Below are 21,886 nucleotides of genomic sequence, written 5' to 3'. Positions count from 1 at the left end.
ACATTTATTTGCTTATAATGGACTGGACAGTCAGTCAGACGGAGACTCTCGCTGTGAAGCTGCGTTCTAGGAAGGGTATCAAAATAGTCAGATAAGAGCTTAAACCAAAACGATGACTGATTATAATCATAAGACACTATAAATACCAGCTACATGAATAGCGAAAGGGAAATATGAATGTAGCTAGAAGATGTACGTTAGATACCTGCCAAGCCGCAATCGGCTAGTCTCCAATTATTACAGTTATAAATATGTATATATTAGCTGGTATTTCACAGCAGGAATTACAGCATCTGCATTTTAATAATAAATATAAAAACCTTGATACTAGCATTATAATCTAATATCATTTGTTCACTTAACCATAAATTTCACTTCCAGTCTCAAACACTCTTCAAGTACACATATACCAAAGAGAAGACCATTCTCACCCTGAATTTGTACTTGGTGCTCCGGTGCAGATTCCTCACTGTGCATGACAAGTCATCACCATTATAACTGACCTGGAACCCATAACCCTGTAAATCCAGACCAAACAGCGACACAGCCGTTAAAATACATAATCCTGTACCTGCTTGTGTATTGTCTTTGTGCAAGTGAGAAACCCTTCACATGAACGTAAACGCCAAGTGAACTCTGTGCTGGCATTTCTCTGTGCCAACCATAGATATAGAAATCAGAGGCATGATGTGAAATGAATTCTCTCTTCTTACAATGTAAAATAGATGGTTGGCTGTTTGAAAAATAAAAAACAATGTGTTTACCTGCAAGTGTATGTATTGTGGAAGATTTTCACTGCTTTGTTAATTATAAGCATAGCATTAAGCTTGTGTGTGCACTAGTCTAATTCAGCAAAATATCCATAGGGCACTTTTTGTGATTTGTGTGTTAGGTTCTCACCGAGCCCTCTTCTTCCATTTCCAGTATGTAACTGATATCGTCTTCTTTTGGTGAGCTTTCTGGCCTGTTCCACCGCAGGGAGAGCCAATTGACCCCAGCCTGGATCAGCTCAGGGCTCTTTGGAGGTGCAGGGACACTGCATGAGGTCAACATGTCTACAGATTCACTGAACTCACTACAACAGAGAGCAAGAACACACATAAACCCATGTACAGCTCAAGAAAAAGTCTCTCAAGTAGTGGCCGATTAAGTACTCCCACACTTATGCATTCACATCCATCATGTAGCAACTGGCTTAATACACACGCACAACACACACACACCTGACACCCATGTCGTTTTTGGCTGCTAGGCGGAATGAGTATTTGGATGCTGGCGAGAGCTTGGTCACCCTGTACTGCTTCTGAGGGCCATAGTAGCACTGCTCAAACACTCCTGTACCTTTACCCTGTTCAGATATGACAATTCAAATACACCAAAGGACAAAGTTAGCCCACAATTTAGCACAATTAGCCCACAACATGTACACAGCAAATAAAGAGCTAAAGTCCACACTTTTGATGCCAAGTATTAAATGTAATCTGTTAGCTATTTTACACATCTAATTATTCATGTTATGTTCTTAAACACAAAACATTATACTTTATTTGTGCAAAGATAGCAAAAAAGACGAGAAAGACACACTGATAGAAAGTCGGATAAATCGAAGTTCAGGATTAAACTGTTAATAGTTAATCTTATCTGTTTTAAGGTGCTTGACTTTAAACCCAAATAAGGATGCTGTGACATACGCAACTTCCAAATGTGAGGCACCATGTACTTAAACTAACTTCGTGTCAAAGAGTGATGGAGCATAAAGCATTACCTCATCCCACTGTAGAATGTAGTTTTGAATTTTGGAACCGTTGTCACATGGAGCCTGGAAGAAGAGATTTGATTTGTAGTAAATACCCCATTGTGTAGGTAGTTGGTTGTTAAAACATTGAACAATTGATTAACAAGTGCATAGATTTGTTTCAAATTTTCTAAAACAATACTCTAAAACATGGATATTCGTTTTAAAAGATCACTGATCATAGTCAACTGTGTACATGCTTGCATGTGTGTGTGCTGCAAAAACAACTGTGTACATGGCTTGCATGTGTGTGTGCGCTGCAAAAACAACTGTGTACATGGCTTGCATGTGTGTGTGCGCTGCAAAAACAACTGTGTACATGGCTTGCATGTGTGTGTGCACCTTCCACTGCAGGACGAGGCAGTTTTTGGTGCCGCTGGCTTTGCGAGGTGCGATGGGTGTGTCAGGTTCACAGCTCAGAGTTGTAAAACTTGCAGGCTCAGAGGGGTTTCCTTGTAAACAGTTACATATGGCCTGGACCCTACAGATGCAGATGTACATATTATTTCCTCTCAATGTTAGAAATCCTGAAGGCCATAACAATATCATGATGCATCTAACCAGAATACACACCTGACATGGTAGTCTGTTGCTGGTCTTAGGTTCTCTATGGTTGCACTAAGCTCCTTACCACTGGTCCGAAAAGATAGAAGGAGATCGGAAAGACATTGAAAATGACAGAATGATCTTTATGAAATGAAGCCAAAATGTAGCCAAACCACATAAAGGCAAAAGTGAAAAGAAACAGTGTCTTCACAGTTTGTCGCAGAAATACACAGACCCAAACCTTACAAACAGCCTAAACACAACAATAAGCAATGACAAAATATGTTTCTTTTTCATGTAACTCAATGTGACAAGAACTAAATAACATTTCATTGAGATCAAAATTATATGGCAACAAGTGTTCAAAACACAGTGAACTGCACATGTTGTTCTTGCACAGAGCATTCTGCACAGCTTGTTAGCCTTGGGGCTGTCACATCAATCCAGGTAAGTTATTGCATATGGATCTTTCTAGGTCCAAATGAACTTTGGACATGTCATTAACGTCTATTGTGCAGCCTACAAACTGAATTTATTTTGTATTACCTGTAGGCAGTGTTGTATTTGCCGTCCTTGCCACTGTATGAAACGGACACCTCATAGCTGATAGTGGGCTCCTCGGGTTTCTCTTCTGGCTCCTTCTGCTCCTCGTCTGCAGTTTTCCTTACTGGGGCAGTCCAGCAGAGACACGCTCCTCTGGCCTGGATCTCCGTCACCTAAAGAAATCACAGATCAGTGAAACCCATGCATTGAGTAATGCAAGATGAATTCAGGTGCATGAGTATTCCAGAAATAAAACAAACCAAACAAAAACTCTGAATTTTTTTTCTACTTTAGGCATCCTGCAGATACAGCTTTGTTACTGTAGATATCTCTGATTCTTTGATAATCAAAACACAGAACAGATGCACAAAACCATGATGAATAGCATACTGAAAGCTTAACACAGCTTTTTTTTCCCCCTGCTTTGTGCTATTTTACTGTTCTCTTCTTCTGCAACATCCGCTCTTATCCCTGTAGTCATTTCTGTGGAAATAATCTGTCCATCTGGACCAAGAAGGCCTTCAACCGAAGCCCTCGCTCGACTGCCCACCTCATTTCCTTCTGTCTCTTTATTTAGCCTCTCAGGACTCTTGCAAGGACTGTGACAACAAAACCAATTTAACTAGGTCCTACATAAGAATATCTTGACTTTTATTAACTTTATGGCAGCACTTTACAGCCATCATGGTTATTTTATTGACCAAATCACAGGTCGAAATAGAATAGGTCGAAAATAACAATTCGAAGACGATGTATGATGATCATTCTTAACCTTACAGTGAAAAACCTTGAAAAGCCCATCTAGCGCTACGTAGAAAAACAGTGTCACCTGAACACCACTTCACTAACACAGATGAATTCAACTCTTTGGCACAGCCCCCGAATGTTGAGAAATGACAGATGATCATTCCATGTATTTAAACATAATAAACCTACACGCTAAAGGAAAATACACATTACAACTACAGAACACGCCAGAATAAACAAGGATGTAGTAATTTGGTCGCTGATAATATTTTACATAGAACTTTAATGAACCTTTACAGTCAGCTACTACTCAATTTTTAGGGACACAACTCTCATACATAATTCTAACAAATGTAATCATGCAATTTACACAAAATATAAAGGTGACAGCCATTGTATATGCTGACAAATAAATAATCATTACAGGCATTCAGTTTACCAGAGAATCATTCATATAATATACACCAATCAGGCATAACATTATGAGCACTGCGAGGTGAAGTGAATATCACTGATGATCTCATCATGGCACCTGTTAGTGGGTGGGATATATTAGGCAGCAAGTGAACATTTTGTCCTCAAAGTTGATGTTAGAAGCAGGACAAATGGCCAAGTGTAAGGATTTGAGCGAGTTTGACAAGGGCCAAATTGTGATGGCTAGACGACTGGATCAGAGCATCTCCAAAACTGCAGCTCTTGTGGGGTGTTCCCGGTCTGTAGTGGTCAGTATCTATCAAAAGTGGTCCAAGAAAGGAATAGTGGTGAACTGGCGACAGGGTCATGGACGGCCAAGGCTCATTGATGCACGTGGGGAGCGAAGGCTGGCAAGTGTGATCCGATCCAACAGACGAGCTACTGTTGCTGAAATTACTGAAGTTAATGTTGGTTGTGATAGAAAGGTGTCCGAATATACAGTGCATGATGGGTCAGGGCTGTTTTGGCAGCAAAAGGGGGACCAACACAATATTAGGCAGGTGGTCATAATGTTATGCCTGGTTGGTGTATGCAGAAATCTTCCATATACTTACCACAGGCTTGCTGATATTGTTTAACCATTCTAGAAGAGCCTGAATCTTTTCATTCGATTCTGAGAACAGATTAAAAGAAGAAACCATTATCTTCAACAAGATTATTTACTCTCTCATTTCTCTATACAGGACATTCTGAGAAAACCAAAAACTTTGATGGTCCCAGGCCATGATAGACAATCATAAAGTGTGAAATCTAGCTCCTAGTTTCATCATTTGTTGTGATAATGAGGTCAAAGATGCATAGTTCAGTCAGGCAACACTCCGGTTTGTGAGAGCTCCTAAAGCTTGTTCACACCTCTCAGTAGATGTAGCATCATTTCCTGCGCTAGAGTGGAGATATGACAGGACTATCATTTCTGCTATTTCTAACTGTCTATCTCCCGAACTGATCTATATTTGAAAAAGAAAAAGAGTTTAAAGTGATTAGAATCATGAAGTTCAATACAAGTGATTTGGACCCTCACTGTTATAAAGCCTTGCCAGTGATAATCCTGCTCATGACCAAGCTCACACATTACAGTACAATACAGACTTCCAGTATGCACTAAAACCTGTCTTTTACTAGCAATACACCCTGTAAAATCACCAAAAACTCTTCTATCAGATGCACATCTATGGTGGTATGGGATATATTTGTAATTAGACATACAACAATCATGTCAAAGTCTCTTACACCACCGCTGATAAACCAACCAGTTATTAATTGCTAGACTTTTTTGGTTTAGCACTTTGACCTGGCTTCTGTCTCTCAGACAATGCTTATACCTGACAGCACGCTATTTAGTTCACCAAAATCCACCAGTGCTGATACATAAACATAAACCAGAAGTAGAGAATACCCAGGATGCACTGTATGTCCTACACAGTTTGTGATAGTGTTTATCTGACAGAACATCAGCTAAGATTTAATCAGTTTCCTTGAATCTCAAATCCTCACCCCTGTATAGTGTTACACAGTGCCCCTGAGTCACCGGGGTATAGACAGTGAAGATAGTGAGTGAGGGTTGTTACATAAACAGAAGTTACTGCATGACTTCTGACAGAAGAATTACTGGAAATGGTTCATGAATATTATGGCACACGGTATAATGAGATCTGTATCTCCCTACCTGCAGGCTCTGTGTCTCTCACTCTTCCTGGACATTCTTTTCCCAAACCGGTGAACGTAGCAGCCTGGCTTTGCTCCTCCACCCCTTTGAGAAGACCGTTCTGGAGGTCTCCTCCTGCTGCTGGTGGGGTTCCACGGTTCTTCTGTGGAGAGAGAGGAGGACTATCTTTGGTAGGACCCTGACCTCCCCCTCCTCCACCTGCCTGACCTCCCTGACGCTCTTTCAGCTTCTTCTGCAGCCGTTCATGCGCTTTGTTAGCCCTTTCATCCCGGTGAAACGCTGTGCGTCCATGTGCCGGGTGTGTGTCTGGAGAAACTGGAAACACACAGGCAGAATGATTACATATGGGACAAAGCTTGTGTGTACACACAATGGGTATAAATACTGTCCCAGATTCTCTTTCGTCTTCAGAATGCTATTGTTGAGATATGGATCTCTGAGGCCTTCCTGAACCAGTATTTATATTCAGATCATCTAACACTTTAACTGCACACAAGTAGACTTATGTGGCTTCTGACGAGTAAAACTCAACTTTGAATAAACAGAAACAAAACAATCTTAAATTAAAATACAACATGCCTGCAGTATCAATGTGTTTGGGAAGCAGAGCCCATAAAAATGGTCAGAGCATGCTGTACTTGGTCACAGTTAAACATTGTGAACACAAAGTGCACCAGAAGGGGAAAAAAAAATCCAATGATTTATGTAGCCTGAAACCCTACTTCAGCTTGCTGAGTGTTTCCAAGCAAATTATATAGGCAAAGCTCAAATGGGTCTTTTGGTGACTTTAGGCAGCTTTCCAAATTAATTGGTGACTCAAGCGTCCTATTAATAAACTACTTGTATCTGAGTTATTAATTTGTTTATTCACTAGTGCATCTACTCATTATTAATCTCGGCTATGAGTGTCTAACTGATTAAAACTTACAGTGGCTTAAGGATATTTAAGTCACGGAGCTGCTGGGAAAAATGGAGTTATAAATCCGACAAGCAATCAACCTCTAAATCTGTGTGTTTCTAAATTACACAAAAATGTGTAAACAGCAGCAACTATTTACTGGGTGATATGAGAAAAGATTGAATGGATTATCAGTACAAGATGTGTGGGATTAGTCTCTGTGTGTGTGTGTGTGTGCTCACCCTGGTCTGGGTAGATGTGGGCTGGGTGGTACTGAGAGATGTACTGGGCATTCATGTCTCCAGTTCCGCCGGCCATGCCTGAGTACAGGTGAGGAGGATGATGAGGCAAGATTGGATGTGGATGGGGAATGAAGGCCTGCAGGTGGGGGTGGGTGGGAGGAGGGGGAGGGTGATGCAGTGGAGAGTGGCCCCCAGGGTGAAACTCTGCCTGAGGCAAGACCAGCACCCGTCTTACTCCATTCTCCTCAATGATCTTAAGACAGATCACACACAAAAAGACAATGAAAACAATAGGCAGAAACAAAAAGAAGGTAGATCTCCAAATGCTATGCACTGTGAAATAAACTGAGTGTGTGTGTTAGCGCAAATGCAAGAAGAAAGCATTTAAACTCACCTGTTGAACGTATCCAGGAGGCACATAGATTGGAGGCACTGAACCATTTGGGGACATCATGGGAACCTGAGCAGGACCTGCAAGAACACAAAATCAATCACACATTACAATACTCTCTCATAAATATCTTAACACACTATCTACTAAGCTGTCACTATAAAGGATCCCAGTGCAACGAACAAAATAATGTCATTAGCTTTCCACCCCTGCACAAAGTGTTGTTTTTCAGACAAAAATACTGAGAGCATCCATAACATTAAAACCATCTGCCTAAGATGTCTTGGGTCCCTATTGTGACCGTCACCTCATGTTTTCTCCAAAAAGCGCACACACTCGGGACTTTTATCAGTACTACATGATATTAGCATTAAACCTGTCTGACAGTTTTATCTGTTAGCACTGCTGCATTTCTGTCAATGTAACACATTTTAAAAAAATCACTTTCCTCTACACATCATATACGAAGCAAGCGTATGTGTAATGCAAATCCGATTGCCTTTTCTTATGAAAGCAAGTGGGTGTTCGCCACAGTGAGTGGTAAGTACCAGACTCTCCAGGGATAGCTACTACGCAATGCAAAGCTGTGAAATGCTACAAAAATGTTTAAGAATCCTGCGAAACAAAATTTATATTGACTTGTACTGTTAAGAAAAATCAACACCACAGTACTTGCACTTCTTGTCGCAAAGAAATTCTTGTAATGTCTGATCTTGATCGTGTTGGATGAGGCATCAAAACACACTAACACTCAAAAACACACAAGGTTCAAAGTACACATGAATAAACAAGTCTAAAATCAACGACAGGCGCTTATTTTAGGATTCTCTTTGCAAGGTTAACCCTTAAGTGACTGGAAGTACGGCTCATTTGAAGTAGCGTGGATCAACAAATCAGATACAGCAGCGAAGAAATCTGTTCCTCTACAACAGGGATGTCCGAACGCCGCTGTGGGGATCAGTCCCAAAGACACAGTGGCTGCATACCCACAAGCATCAGTGAATGCAGTGCTGTGAATCAGCTAAGGGTGTGCTTGGGGAAATTGACGAGTTGAACCAATGCATGAAAGATTCAAAAGATAGTTCAAGTTAAAGACCCTCTGCTAATGATGAGCATTTTCAGGCAAAAAATGCTACTCAGATTTTCCTAGTATTACTTGCAAAAAGATAATATGGAGGCCCCATGAAAAGACTTGAGTTGAATTGTAGTCTGTAAGCAGTCATTTCAGAAAGTCAGAGTGATTTAGACAACAGACAGGAGCATTTGAGACAGGACACACACTGTATCTGACCGTAGCTTAGTGAGTTCTCTAAACATGAGGAACCAGAGGTTTTTTAACAACTGGGGCTGATTTCACACCACCACTTGTAGGTTATGTCTATATTCTAGACGACAAGATGCTACGAGGTTATGTTTGAGCCACTGCCAGCAGTGCTGATGTTCATGGAAAGTACAGAGGGAGTAATTGGAAGCCTTATAGCTGAAGGGTTAGGGTTAGTTAGACATCACTCTACATGATACAACTTAGTTTTACTGATGGAGAAGGCCTGATGGTGTATAAAAACAGAATTATGTTCCATCAATTTCAGGTAACGAGGCATTCCAGCATCAAACATCTTCAATCCTGTAACCTGTAATCCTGTCACATAACCGCCAACCTACACAAAGTCTTTAAAATTAATAAACTCCAAACATCACAAAGCTTTTTCCCCCTCAAGCAAAGGGACGGCTGAATAAAGGGAACAAAGTCTGCAGAGCCGAAAACACATGGCAAACCATATTTGCTGCTAATGAGCGGTCACTGTACAGAAAGACCTGCCTTCATAGCAGGATAAATACTTTCTAGAGAATATCGTACTGGATGAACACAAGCCCGGTACAGATGGGCTCCTCAAAGATATTTGATAAGTGATGTCTTCTTCTTTCAGCTTTTCCCTTCAGGGGTCGCCACAGCGAATCGTCTCTCTCCACCTATCCCCATCTTCTGCATCCTCAACACTTGCACCCACTAACTTCATATCCTCATTTATTACATCCATATACCTCCTCTTTGCCTCCTGCCTTGCCATGTCCAACATTCTCCTACCAATATACTCAATCTCCCTCCTCTGAACATGTCCAAACCATCTGGCCTCCCTGACTTTGTCCCCCAAACGTCCAACATGAGCTGATGTACTCATTCCTAATCCTGCCCAATCTTGTCACTCCCAAAGAGAACCTCAACATCTTCAGCTCTGCTACCTCCAGCTCTGACTCCTGTCTCTAAACCATACAGCATGGCCAGTCTCACCACTGTCTTGTATACCTTCCCCTTGATTCTCACTGATATTTTTCTCCACCCATTCCAACCTGCCTGCACTTGCTTATTTTTGATAAGTGATGTAGGCTATAACACAAAAAAACCCCAGTAATATCTACAAAACCCTGTTTAAAAACTTACTGCACAGTATGTTAGTTGTAGGCTAGTTAGTCCTGTTTTTACCCAAGTAAATAAGATTCAGCTTCTTATAAAAGCAAGTGGTTGTTAGCCACAGTGAGTGGTAAGTACCAGACTCTCCAGGGAGAGCTACTACACAATGCGAAGCTTTGCAATGCTACAAAAAAGTTTAAGTATCTTGGAAGCAGGGAAACAAAATTTAGATTGATTTGTTAAGGAAAATCACCACCACAGTACCTGCACTTCTTGTACCAAAGAAATTCCTGTAATGGATAAACACAAACCTGGGACAGACAGGCTCCTCAAAAATATTTGATATGTGATGTATAACACAACATCTACCAAACCCTATTTAAAACCTCACTGTCTAGTTTGTTAGTTTTACAGCTAGTCAGTCCTGTTTTTACCCGAGTAAATAAGACTGAACTTTGAAAAGTGTTTGTTAAATAAGTAGACGAGTTACATTCCACAGAGTTCAGCTAGATCTTATGTAAATATTTATCCTAAAGCTAGGTTAAAGTAAGGCAAGTCAACATCCTCGACTGTGATACTGACTCAGATAATGACTGAAAAACCTGCGAAAAATATAAAAAGAATATTAAAACCGATAGATTTTATTGTTAAATGATGAGGATACACACGACCAAATACAAGTCTGGGATGTTCCCCTCAAAATTGATATATAATGCCATAAATACTGAGTGTGGGTGTGTGTGAACAGGCACACTACTAATATTCTAGGATAAATGAATTGGACAACTTCACTCATTTGGTGACAGTGACAAGGTATAAAAAAATACAAGCTGTAAACCAAAGCACTATTACTCACTCATGATTTGCTGCATGAGTGGAAAAATATTTAACATTAAATGATTATATATATATATATATATATATAAAAATATAAAAACTCTCCAGCAGGATCCCGTGCTCTCATTGCTGCGACCCAGGTTCGATTCCCAGGCAGGGCGCTAACCCAGCCACTGAAGAGTTTACTCTCAGTGCCGGTCCCAAGCCTGGATTAAATGCTGACCAACAAAACAACAACAACAACAACAACTTTACCACTAATAACTACAAAGTCTAGAGCACATCAATCATCAACTGCTGGCTTCACTACAGACAGTGCTGTTCTTTCCAAAGCAAAAATACACAAGCACTTTAGACAGACAGCCATTATGTCTTTACAGTGATGTGGAGTGCTGTGGGAGCTTTGAAGTCTGATTTGGAGAGACTGAATCTACATAATTGATGTGAAGTGAGTCAGTCTAGTCTAACAGGTGAGTAGACCTGAAGCCCACACACACACACACACACACACACACACACACACACACAGACACACAGAGACACACACAGATACACAGAGACACACACACAGCTGTTTGAGGGACATGAAACCCGTTTCTAAAATCTTTCGGGGAACTCCACTAAAAAAATAACCCATTGTTATTGCAGGGACATTTGCCATTATGTAAACTGACAAAGTGACAAATCATGCAATATGCAAGACAATTCAAATTGCAGCAAATGTGAGTAGGTTAAAAATAAAATCTTTCATGTTTCTATTTTACATAGCTGGGCAAATATGCCCAAAAGAATGTGGACACCTGAAAATTACAAATATATAGAATATCTTTGTACACTGTAGTCTGAAGCTTTCCTTTCACTGGAACAAATGGACCTATCCCAAACAAGCATGCAGATCCCTCATGCACAAAACAAGGACCACAAAGACATGATCTGTCAAGATTAAAGTTGAAGACGAATGTCCTGCTCAGAGCCCTGACCTCAACCCTACTGGACACATTGTGATGAACTGGAACGCAGACTGTGCACCAGGCCTCCTCAGTGCCTGACCTCACAAATGTTCTTGTGGCTGAATGGAGAGAAATTCCCACAATCTAGTGGAAAGCCTGGAATGGTCAGGCTGGATTACAAACCTTTAGCCATGCACTGTATATCACTGAGTATGAATTTCTGATTGTGTTGCACAACTTGAAAATGCGAATATTAGACAATAGAAGGCATGAGCACCGATCAGAAATAACATTATGACCACCTGCCTAATGTTGTGTTGGTCCTCCTTTTGCTGCCGAAACACAACAAACTGTGATGCACTGTGTATTCTGACACCTTTCTATCAGAACCAGCATTAACTACTTCAGCAATTTGAGCAACAGTAGCTTGTCTGTTGGATTGGATCACACGGGCCAGCCTTCATTCCACACGTGCATCAATGAGCCTTGACCGTCCATGACCCTGTCTCAGGTTCACCACTGTTCCTTCCTTGGACCACTTTTGATAGATACTGACCACTGCAGACCGGGAACACCCCACAAGAGCTGCAGTTTTGGAGATGCTCTGATCCAGTCATCTAGCCATCACAATTTGGTCCTTGTCAAACTCGCTCAAATCCTTACGCTTGCCCATTTTTCCTGCTTCTAACACATCAACTTTGAGGACAAAATGTTCACTTGCTGCCTAATATATCCCACCCACTAACAGGTGCCATGATGAGATAATCAGTGTTACTCACTTCACCTCTCACTGATCACAATGTTATGCCTGATTGGTGTAAGTTCACTCCATTCGTTCGTTGTTTAAAATGGAGCAAGAACTAAAACGGTGCGGAAACAAGACAAGTTCCTCAAAGCTCAGTTCTGGAGGTACAAGAGGTGCTTCTGTCCACTGAGTAAACAGTGAGTCAGATGAGGTAAACAGTGCAAGGCATGTGTATGCTATAAGCTCAACAGCAGGATGAAAAGGTGTATGTAGCTGTGATGGAGATCACAGGAGGTTCTGGGCTTACAGCTTTTCTCTCTTTATTCTGTTTGTTTCGAAGAGGCTGATCCTGTCAGAAACAGGGAAAATATGACAGGACAAAATATATAGAGACGGGGAATGGAAGGTGGGATCAAGAGAGACAGGACGCGAAAAATATGGAAGGAATAGGAGTATTAAAAAAAAAATAGAACACCCATACTTACATCAGTCTGACGCACAAGCACTGGCAGATGAGACACAAAGGCCACATCCCCCTCTCTCCCCTCTTTTCCTCATCCCTCATCCCCTTCTCTTATTCATTCACTCTCTCAGCCACAGACACACACACACACCTCCCCTCAGGAAAAGAGTCAGGCTGCTGCTTTGCTGACGTGGACTCCAGAGCCAGCCTTCCGGAGGAAGCATCAACAAACAGAGTGAGAAAAACACACATTAAAAAAAAAAAAAAAGACTGAGGCTGAGTCAGGAACAGGCCAAACTCCAAAACAGCAGGCAGGCCTGTTTGGCATGTGAACAGCAGCTAAACTTCTTTTCCTATTACACAAACAGCACTCTGTATGTATGTGTGTGTGTGTTAGAGGAGAAAGACGACGGGGGATGTTGGGCGAAGCTGAAACAAGCTAAAGGCTTATACTGTGTTCGCTGTCTAGTATGTCATCTGTGCCTGTGCTGGAGGCAGACACCAGACTGTTCCCTCTGTACCGTCACCAGCACTAACATATCTGTGTGATCTAGCCAGCCAGCGAGCAGTGAGATGAGGGTTTATACGAGGGCTCTTGTTTTGCTGTCAACCAGTGAGCCTGAGTGACCGAGGCTCTAGGAGCAGACTGGGCTATGCTCTTAATTACAGCTAATCCAGAATAACACACTGTTAGAGCAGGCACCCTGCTGGAGTTTAATTACAAAGACCCTCAAATAATTAAAGCAAACACGCAATCGCGAATGTATCTGCTAGACTAACCGCTAAACTACACCAACACCATCATAATCTCTCCTTTACACCCTTGGCTCTCAAGAGCTATAGCCGTGATTACTGTGTAGGAGCTCTGCATTTAACATCAGAGTACGATGCCGTCACATGAAAAAACAGAAAAAGTGCAGCCTTCTCTGTCCCCAATTAAAAAGAAGACAAATCTGAAATGACCGTTGTTTGACCCCCAGACAGAGTGTGTAAACAGGGGTTTCATGGTATTTTACGGAGAAAATGCTGATACTCATCTTTCAGTTAAGGTATAGACACTAGTAATATTTACACACATCCTTTTTTGTATTTGAATACATGTAAGAAAAGTATTAAGGGTCTGAAAGTGTGTGTGTGTGTGTGTGTAAAAAACAGTAAACTTCACAACCCCTTGTGACATCCATTTCTAAAACCAAAATCTCAAAGAAAGCAGTGTGTACTCTATTCATAAAACCGTGCCCAGCTACATCTTTCAATGTTTGTCTCCCAGAAATAAAAGCGAGAGAGAGAAACAAAAAACACACATACAAAAACTTGCCTGAATGGCTCGAGGGGGATAATTTATCTAATTTGTTGGACAGTATTTAAAGGTGAATGTGGTGAGACGAACGCCGAAAACCCACGCAGATTTGTTAGCAAGCATATAGCAAGCAGTTACGCAACAGCAAGCTAGGTAAAGCCTTAGAGGTATGACGAAGGAAAAGAACGGTGTCCGAAATAGTAAAGCTGTAGCTAATTTCAGAAATAAAGCCCTTCCAGATATATTACCAGAACATAAAACAAAAAGGTGCACAGATCTGAAATCTCTCTCTCTCTCTCTCCTGCATGCAGCAAAGGCAGAGAAGGATGAGTCACCGACTGGTTTATTCTCAAAGCTACGGACTGCAGATGCTATGAATGAATGGCGTGTGTGTGTGTGTGTGTGTGTGTGAGAGAGAGAGAGAGAGAGAGAGAGACACAGCGAGCACACATGAGAATTAACAGGAAAGATGTGTGAGCAGACACATCAGTGCAGAATGTAATAAAGTCACATGGGCTTGTTTGGACTAATTTGATTGCACTCAAGTGTGATGAAGTCCATGTCAAACCTGATGTTAGGTGTTTCGTAAAGTCAGCGCTGAGTTTTTTAAGGCAGTCCGTCCGAGCAAGAACAAGAATTGTGTGTGCTTTCCTCACTTAAGCATTTTTGAATATGAAAACAAGCACTCCAGCTCAGTGACTAGACTCTAAGCACGCTTATCAGACTGTCTGGCACAGCGTCTGTAAATTAACCCTGATTCCACATGTTTCCATCACTAAGTAAACAGCGCTGCAGCAAAGAGCTAAATTTGCTCGCCGATCTTGCGGAGGTACCATGTGTGCTGAGAATGAACATATGGGAAGAGCCAGAAATAGTACAGAGCACTAATCAAATGCAATCATTACCCAATCGTGCTAATAATGTCTCAGATTAGAGTAACTTTTCCACCAGACGGTACAGCTCAGCTTTCTTCAGTATCAGTGTACAGAGTTAACGACCGTCCAATGTTTTATTTTTAGAGTTAGTTCTTTTTTTTTTTTTTTACTGAAGTACTTCACAGTTAAAATTCTAAAATTAAAAAATCACTTGCCCTGCAAATATAAAATCTACACCGATCAGGCATAACATTATGACCACTGACAGGTGAAGTGAATAACACTGATGATCTCCTCATCATGGTACCTGTTAGTGGGTGGGATATATTAGGCAGAACAAGTGTGTTAGAAGCAGGAAAAATGGGCAAGTGTAAGGATTTGAGCGAGTTTGACAAAGGGCCAAATTGTGATGGCTAGACAGACTGGATCAGAGCATCTCCAAAACTGCAGCTCTTGTGGGGTGTTCCCGGTCTGCGGTGGTCAGTATCTATCAAAAGTGGTCCAAGAAAGGAACAGTGGTGAACCGGAGACAGGGTCATGGACGGCCAAGGCTCATTGAGGCACGTGGGGAGTGAAAGCTGGGCCGTGTGATCCGATCCAACAGACGAGTTACTAAGAAGTTAATGCTGGTTCTGATAGAAAGGTGTCAGAATACACAGTGCATGATGGGTCAGGGCTGATTTGGTAGCAAAAGGGGACCAACACCAATATTGGGCAGGTGGTCATAATGTTACACCTGATCAGTGTATAAGTACTGAAGTATAAATATTTTTATTTTTAAAATAACACGAAATTACGAATGATTAAGATTAAAGCACTGGTACAGGCAGCATTTTTTTCTTCCTCCTGTGAAGTGACAGAATTTCCTAGGCTCAGCCTCTCTCATTTCATATTAAAATATCTAAGTTGAGCCTATTTGATATCAATTTTTATTTTATTTAGAGTTATTATTCAATAATTGGCTACCACAATGAATAGTGAACTACTTTCACACGTAAATAATAATGCACATCTTACTAAACACGCTTTTGTACTGAACATGTTTTTACGCGAGTCAGAGAAAAATAAATGCACACAGCAAAGCAATGACGACTACGACAACGACAGGGACACCACCAGCAGCATTAGTCATTTGGGTTTAGAATGGGTATTGTATGGGATAATACTCACCAATCGGAAATTGTAATCTTGTTAATATGTTATGCTATATCACAGACAACTGCCAACCCAGATTAGAAAGCAGGCACAAAGCAAGATAAGCTTCTTTTCATATAACAAGAGCATCCAGACTTTGATTCAGAAGGTAAAAATGACAAGTTTATTACGTGGTTAACGTGGTCTCTCTTCGAAGTTTAAATACTCACCATTCCAAAAACCATGATAGCGAGAGCGCTACATTGATCGTACGATGAATCTTTCAGCTTATTCTCCCTGTAGTGCTCTGACGGTCAGTGTAGTTTGTGGGGAAACAGACACTTGACCAGGGTACGGACAGTACTGGATTTGCATTATTAAGCACGCCATGCTGCAGCACACTATCCGGTGGAAAAGTGCTATAAAGCTCAGACGTCAGTGCCGGGGCTAGGTTTGGTGACCTCTGTAAAAAGGCAGCGCAAATGAACATTCTGGGATCCAAACTAGAACACACTGGCAAAAAAAAGGCCATAAAAAACAAAACCATTCACACACACACACACACACACACACACACACACAAACCTTAAAAACCTTTTAAGCCTCTCTTTCACACGGCTTATGCCTTCTGCTTCACCAAGCAAACAGATATTGTAATTTGCAGGGATTTTTAAACAAATAATGCTAAGCAATCTACTCAGAGAGTTTTCATTTATATGCTTATTTTTGCAGAAAACCTTAAATCGTGCACTTTGTATACTAACATCTGGAAGAGTACAGCTCTGTAGTGGATGAGCAGCACAACATCCAAATTCCAGCTAGAGCTTCACTCATAGGAAGCAAACGTGAAAACACACCCAAGTAGAAGATTTTCGTGATTTTTCCCATAACAGGAGCTCTAATGTGTTCTAGTGCGATATCTTTAGCAACAACTTACTCGTGGCACTTGTTTCACATAATTGTTGAAGTGCTGAAGCTGTCAGAGATGTTTATTTAGCATTTTCGGAAGGTGTCTGCATTTTCTAGCAATCAGAGGTAAAAGCTGTTCCCTTTCCCCCAACCAGCTTGGGATGATGTGGCAAACACATGCTTCCACCATGACAAGTGAAGTCAGTCAGCCAGCCACATCTTTCTCAAACTGCTGCATCACAGAGTACAATATCACACTTGAGGGAACTAGCTATCTTCCCTTTTCCACATACGTGACTTCCCAGATGTCCACGATTGGTTCGAGTCCCTTGGCATTCAGCCCCAGATGGCCGTGTCATGGTTTCAAACTCGCAATCTTCCAAATATAAACGCTTTTCTTCTGCATGTCTTCAGAACAAAGTGGTTTGCTGTTTCTCAGCAACATGATACGAGAGATTTTATGTTTATTAATTTACAGAGAGAGAGAGAGAAAAGGCAAAGGAGAAAACTGCCTATAGCTTGCTGTAACAAGAGTGAGAAAATGTATAAACATTTCAGGGATGATCGAAAACATTAAATGGAATAATACATGAATAAAAAAAAAGCACAAGATGGTTTATAATAATAATAATAATAATAATAATAATAATAATAAAATAATAATAATAATAATAATAATAATAATAATAATAATAATAACATATGGCAGAATGTAGTAGTAAAAGTGGAATAAGCCCTCATTGTGTTATATTCCTCACTTTTTATGATCACATCACCATGCAGAGGTTCTCCCATTGTGGTGTCTACACCTACACTACATACCCTGACCATGCTGGGAATATTGCTAACCCCGGATTCAGGCTTCAGTTAGCCGTTGTGTGGTGGACTCCGTTGTGCTAGAAGTTTCCAGGAAAAGATAAACACAAGCGGGCAAAACCGTGCTAAATAATTAGGGCACACTTGGGGCGATTAGGAGAGAATTAAATTTGGTTTCTCACAAGAGGTACCATGGTTCACTTGCCACCAACCTGCGATAAAGCTTAAATTAAAACTCTCTGATCCACCCCCCTCCCCTTTTTTCCACCTTCTCATCTTTCCACAGTCCTGCCTGTTCATATTAAACAGACAGATATGCAGCCCTTGGCCTGCGAGTGGCATTTACGTACTTCCTCCTACTAAAAATAAATGAATGAATCCTTAAAATAGACCCGAGATGGAAATCGGGAGGAGGGGTTCTCTCATTGATTTTAGTCTTGCCTCCAGTTCATTTTAAGGTTAAGAACAATAGAAGTTAACCTCGGAACGAACGGAGGTTAATGAACGAATGGAGCACGGCCACCTCCCTCCCTGGACACAGGACGAGCGGTGAGTCATCGATCTGCCAGCGTCACTGACAGACAAGCGCTCACAGAAACATGCCAGTTAGCACTAGCCTCGCTCTCCTTTGTCCTGCACTTCACACGCCTCCAGGAAAAGACACTTGTAAATTTAGGACATCGTTTTAGTTAGGAAGGGGTGATCTATCTATAGCGGCTGTTTACTGGAAAAAGCCTGAGGTTAACCACTACTGGGAAGTGCTTTCTCCACATCCTAGTGTGCCACATCCTCATCTCGAACCCTACACATAATTTATCAAGTGCGAATAAGCCACGAGAGATATCTGGGGAATGACTAACATGTCCAAGCCAAAACGGAGCATGAGAAGTTCAATGACCAAGCCAGCTTCTTTACAAGATCACAGCAGGCATTATTCTGAATCTATACTCTGAAGTTATACCTGTGCAATTATTCTTGGTTGCTTAATGCATTTAGTTTCTGCTCCATGTGGGACGCAGATGCAACATTTAATCACTTCCATCAGCTACCTATAATCATCACTAGCGCACGTTTCTTGCTTAGGCTTATAGAAACATTTAAGCAGTAATAAAGTTTAGAATATTTAATCATGTAAAATTTGGATCACTTATTGACAATCCGGTAAACAGTCAGATTCAATTTCATTTATAGAATGCTTTAAACTAGATTTTGACAAGGAAACTACACAGAAATCTGGATGTAGAAATCAGAGGCTACAGTAACTTCTACCCCTGAAATATGAGAACAGGTGCACCTTGTATTTTTAAGAATACACCTATGCTATCACAGGTACACTACCAGTCAAAAGTTTGGACACACCTTTTAATTAAATGTTTTTTGTTTATGGATTTATTTTCTACATTCTAGAACAATACTGGAGATTTCAAAACTATGAAATAACACACATGGACTTAAGTAATCCAAATGTAATGACGAAAAACGACAGTCCGTTGTTATTTTAAGACACGAAGGTCAGGTGTTCTGGAATAGTTCTTGCAAGAACAGTATTGTCAAGTGCATTTGCAAAACCCATCAAGCACCATGATGAAACTGGCTCACATGAAGACCATCCCAGTAAAGCAAGACCAAAACTTACCTCTGCTGCAGAGGAGAAGTTCATTTAGAGTTACCAGCCTCAGAAATCACCAATTAACAGCACCTCAGATTAGAGCCGTTATGAAGGCTTTACAGAGCATCAGTAGCAGACATACCTCAATATCAACTGTTCAAAGGACATTATTGTGTATTTCGGCCGTCTTCAGCATTATTTTACAATGTAGAAAGAAATAAACATCAGGAAAGACCCTGGGATTAGAAGATGTGTCCAAACTTTTGACTGGTAGTGTACCTGGTTAGGCAACATGACAAAAAGCTATCATGTCACAATCCTCATATCACGAATCTCAGAGGCATTCTTACACGGCACTATATTTACAACAAAACATAGGATTGAACTGTTGTAGCTCCCAAGTGATACTGTTCATCCTATGGTCAGGAGACCTCTATCATGCCACACACACATTAGTAGCCAGGAACCAAAAATGACCCGCGCTTTCTCCGCCTGTCAATCACAGCGTCACGTGTTGATTGAGAGCGCATGTCTGCTCAAGTATGCGGAAGAGAGTAGATCGCACTCTCCCTCTGAGAGTGTAAGACTGCAATGTGAGCAGAAGTACAGAAAGCTGTGGTGGGTTGGCTTTGCGTGACTTGAGGTTGATTTTTATTTTCATTTATAAGCGCTAAATTAACAACAAAATATTTCTGAATTTTTTTTTTTTTTTAAATCACAATATCCACAATCCTGTGATATAACAGAAATCATAAAATAATAATAATCATAAAATAATAATAAAATTATTATTATTACCTACTAGATAAAACTGAACTGGAATATAACATTAAAAAATGTTTTTGCTCAATTAATTAGCTGTATATAAATGCAGTATAATTAGTACAGTCGGGATTTCAGTGTGTAACAATTTAATGGTCATATTACATTTTACAATGCCTCATTCAACCAGGCTTTAACTGTTACCTGTCAAGTCATTTTTAATGAAAAACAAGCGTAAAACCTTCAGTAGTGCTTCAAGTTTGTACGGCTTTGTGTTGCCATATGTTATAAAACATAAAATATTGTGATGTGAGGAATTGAGACGCGATCAGCAGCACCGGTAGAAAAGCAATGAAACAACCATAACACCACAACCACAGCACGCACGTGTGAATTCCCAACATCTTCAACAGAGCAGAGGCAGAGTACAAATCAAGCAATATAACCTGGACTACTTGTTGCCTAATCAAAAGCTTTGCAGTGCTCCGTAATCTTTCACTTTCAGACACACTTCACATCCTACTGTAGCAACAACTGCCAATCAGAGACAGTGGCAGAGCCAGTCTTCTTTGAGTCAGACACAGTTCATAATGTTTTCATACATCCCACACAATGGCTGAACACAAAAGAAGCATTCAGACACAGCGAACGTGTAAGACATCTCATGGCAGTCCCACGGAGAGCCAACACTGACTGCTGTGCTGAGAGGGTTCTCCATGACAATGACATCAGAGCACATACACGTCAAACACGTGTACAGACGAGCTTTATAACGCCGTAAATGATGCAGGAATGGTGTTTCGGGAGAATTACAGTGAACTTCACTGTTAGTACAACACCAGGGTGGTACAGACTCCGTGTCGTTTGGCTCAGTGCTTTCAGGTCCAGACACATGTGAAAGACAAACAGTGACTTGTCTGCTGTTTTACTTCCACTTATCCCCCATTCAGACTGGATTCATTTTACATAGAGAGGAGGGGTAATGTAATTATTATCGGTATATCTCTGGCCTTTTAGTCTAGCCAAATACCTCATAAACTATTCCAGGTCTGGTAAGATTACAAAGGCTTTTTAGAATTAACCCTAAGTAAAACAGCTCCAGTCCAAATAGACGGGTTTGTATGGATTCTTTCTACAGCAATACATCCTTTCTATAGTCTTCATTTCCCCATAATAATGGGTGACAAAATGACATTTACACTTACCAGGCATAACATTATGACTAATGTATGCCTAATATTGTGTTAGTCCGCCTTTTGCTGCCAAAATGCAACAAACTGTATTCTGACACCTTTCTATCAGAACCAGCATTAACTTCTTCAGCAATCTGAGCAACAGTAGCTCATCTGTTGGAATCGGATCACACGGTCCAGCCTTCGCTCCCCACGTGCATCAATGAGCCTTGGCCGCCCATGACCCTGTAGCCGGTTCACCACTGTTCCTTCCTTGGACCACTTTTGATAGATACTGACCACTGCAGCCCGGGAACACCCCACAAGAGCTGCAGTTTTGGAGATGCTCTGATCCAGTCGTCTAGCCATCACAATCTGGCCCTTGTCAAAGTTCTAGCACATCAACTTTGAGGACAAAATGTTCACTTGCTACCTAATATATCCCACCCACTAACAGCTGCCATGATGAGGAGATAATCAGAGTTATTCACTTCACCTTTCACTGCTCATAATGGCTGTGTATATACAACCTGGTATTGAGACTTAAAAGACAAAACCTCCAAGCAACAAGACAAGGTTCAACAAAGCCTCAAGAATTTACA

At 41.0% G+C, this 21,886-nt stretch overlaps 1 protein-coding gene across 4 annotated transcripts in view; it reads right to left on the bottom strand.

Annotated features, from left to right (window-relative positions):
- The window catches only part of fndc3a (fibronectin type III domain containing 3A), a 67,832-nt gene that overhangs the window by 11,473 nt on the left and 34,473 nt on the right, over positions 1-21,886 (bottom strand). For all 4 annotated transcript variants that reach the window (XM_058413315.1, XM_058413314.1, XM_058413317.1 and 1 more), the window contains 11 exons: positions 7,306-7,382; positions 6,912-7,164; positions 5,772-6,086; positions 4,660-4,718; positions 2,888-3,057; positions 2,369-2,428; positions 2,138-2,276; positions 1,766-1,819; positions 1,224-1,348; positions 901-1,075; positions 432-518 (listed from right to left, as the gene is read on the bottom strand). In XM_058413315.1, the coding sequence (XP_058269298.1) occupies positions 432-518; positions 901-1,075; positions 1,224-1,348; positions 1,766-1,819; positions 2,138-2,276; positions 2,369-2,428; positions 2,888-3,057; positions 4,660-4,718; positions 5,772-6,086; positions 6,912-7,164; positions 7,306-7,382 (1,514 nt within the window). The remainder of the gene's footprint in view (positions 1-431; positions 519-900; positions 1,076-1,223; positions 1,349-1,765; positions 1,820-2,137; positions 2,277-2,368; positions 2,429-2,887; positions 3,058-4,659; positions 4,719-5,771; positions 6,087-6,911; positions 7,165-7,305; positions 7,383-21,886) is intronic.

Source organism: Hemibagrus wyckioides, linkage group LG17 (assembly GCF_019097595.1).
Source record: "Hemibagrus wyckioides isolate EC202008001 linkage group LG17, SWU_Hwy_1.0, whole genome shotgun sequence".
Classification (NCBI taxonomy): domain Eukaryota; kingdom Metazoa; phylum Chordata; class Actinopteri; order Siluriformes; family Bagridae; genus Hemibagrus; species Hemibagrus wyckioides.
Note: the sequence above shows the minus strand (reverse complement) of the source record. Positions and strands in the feature narration are given on the sequence as shown.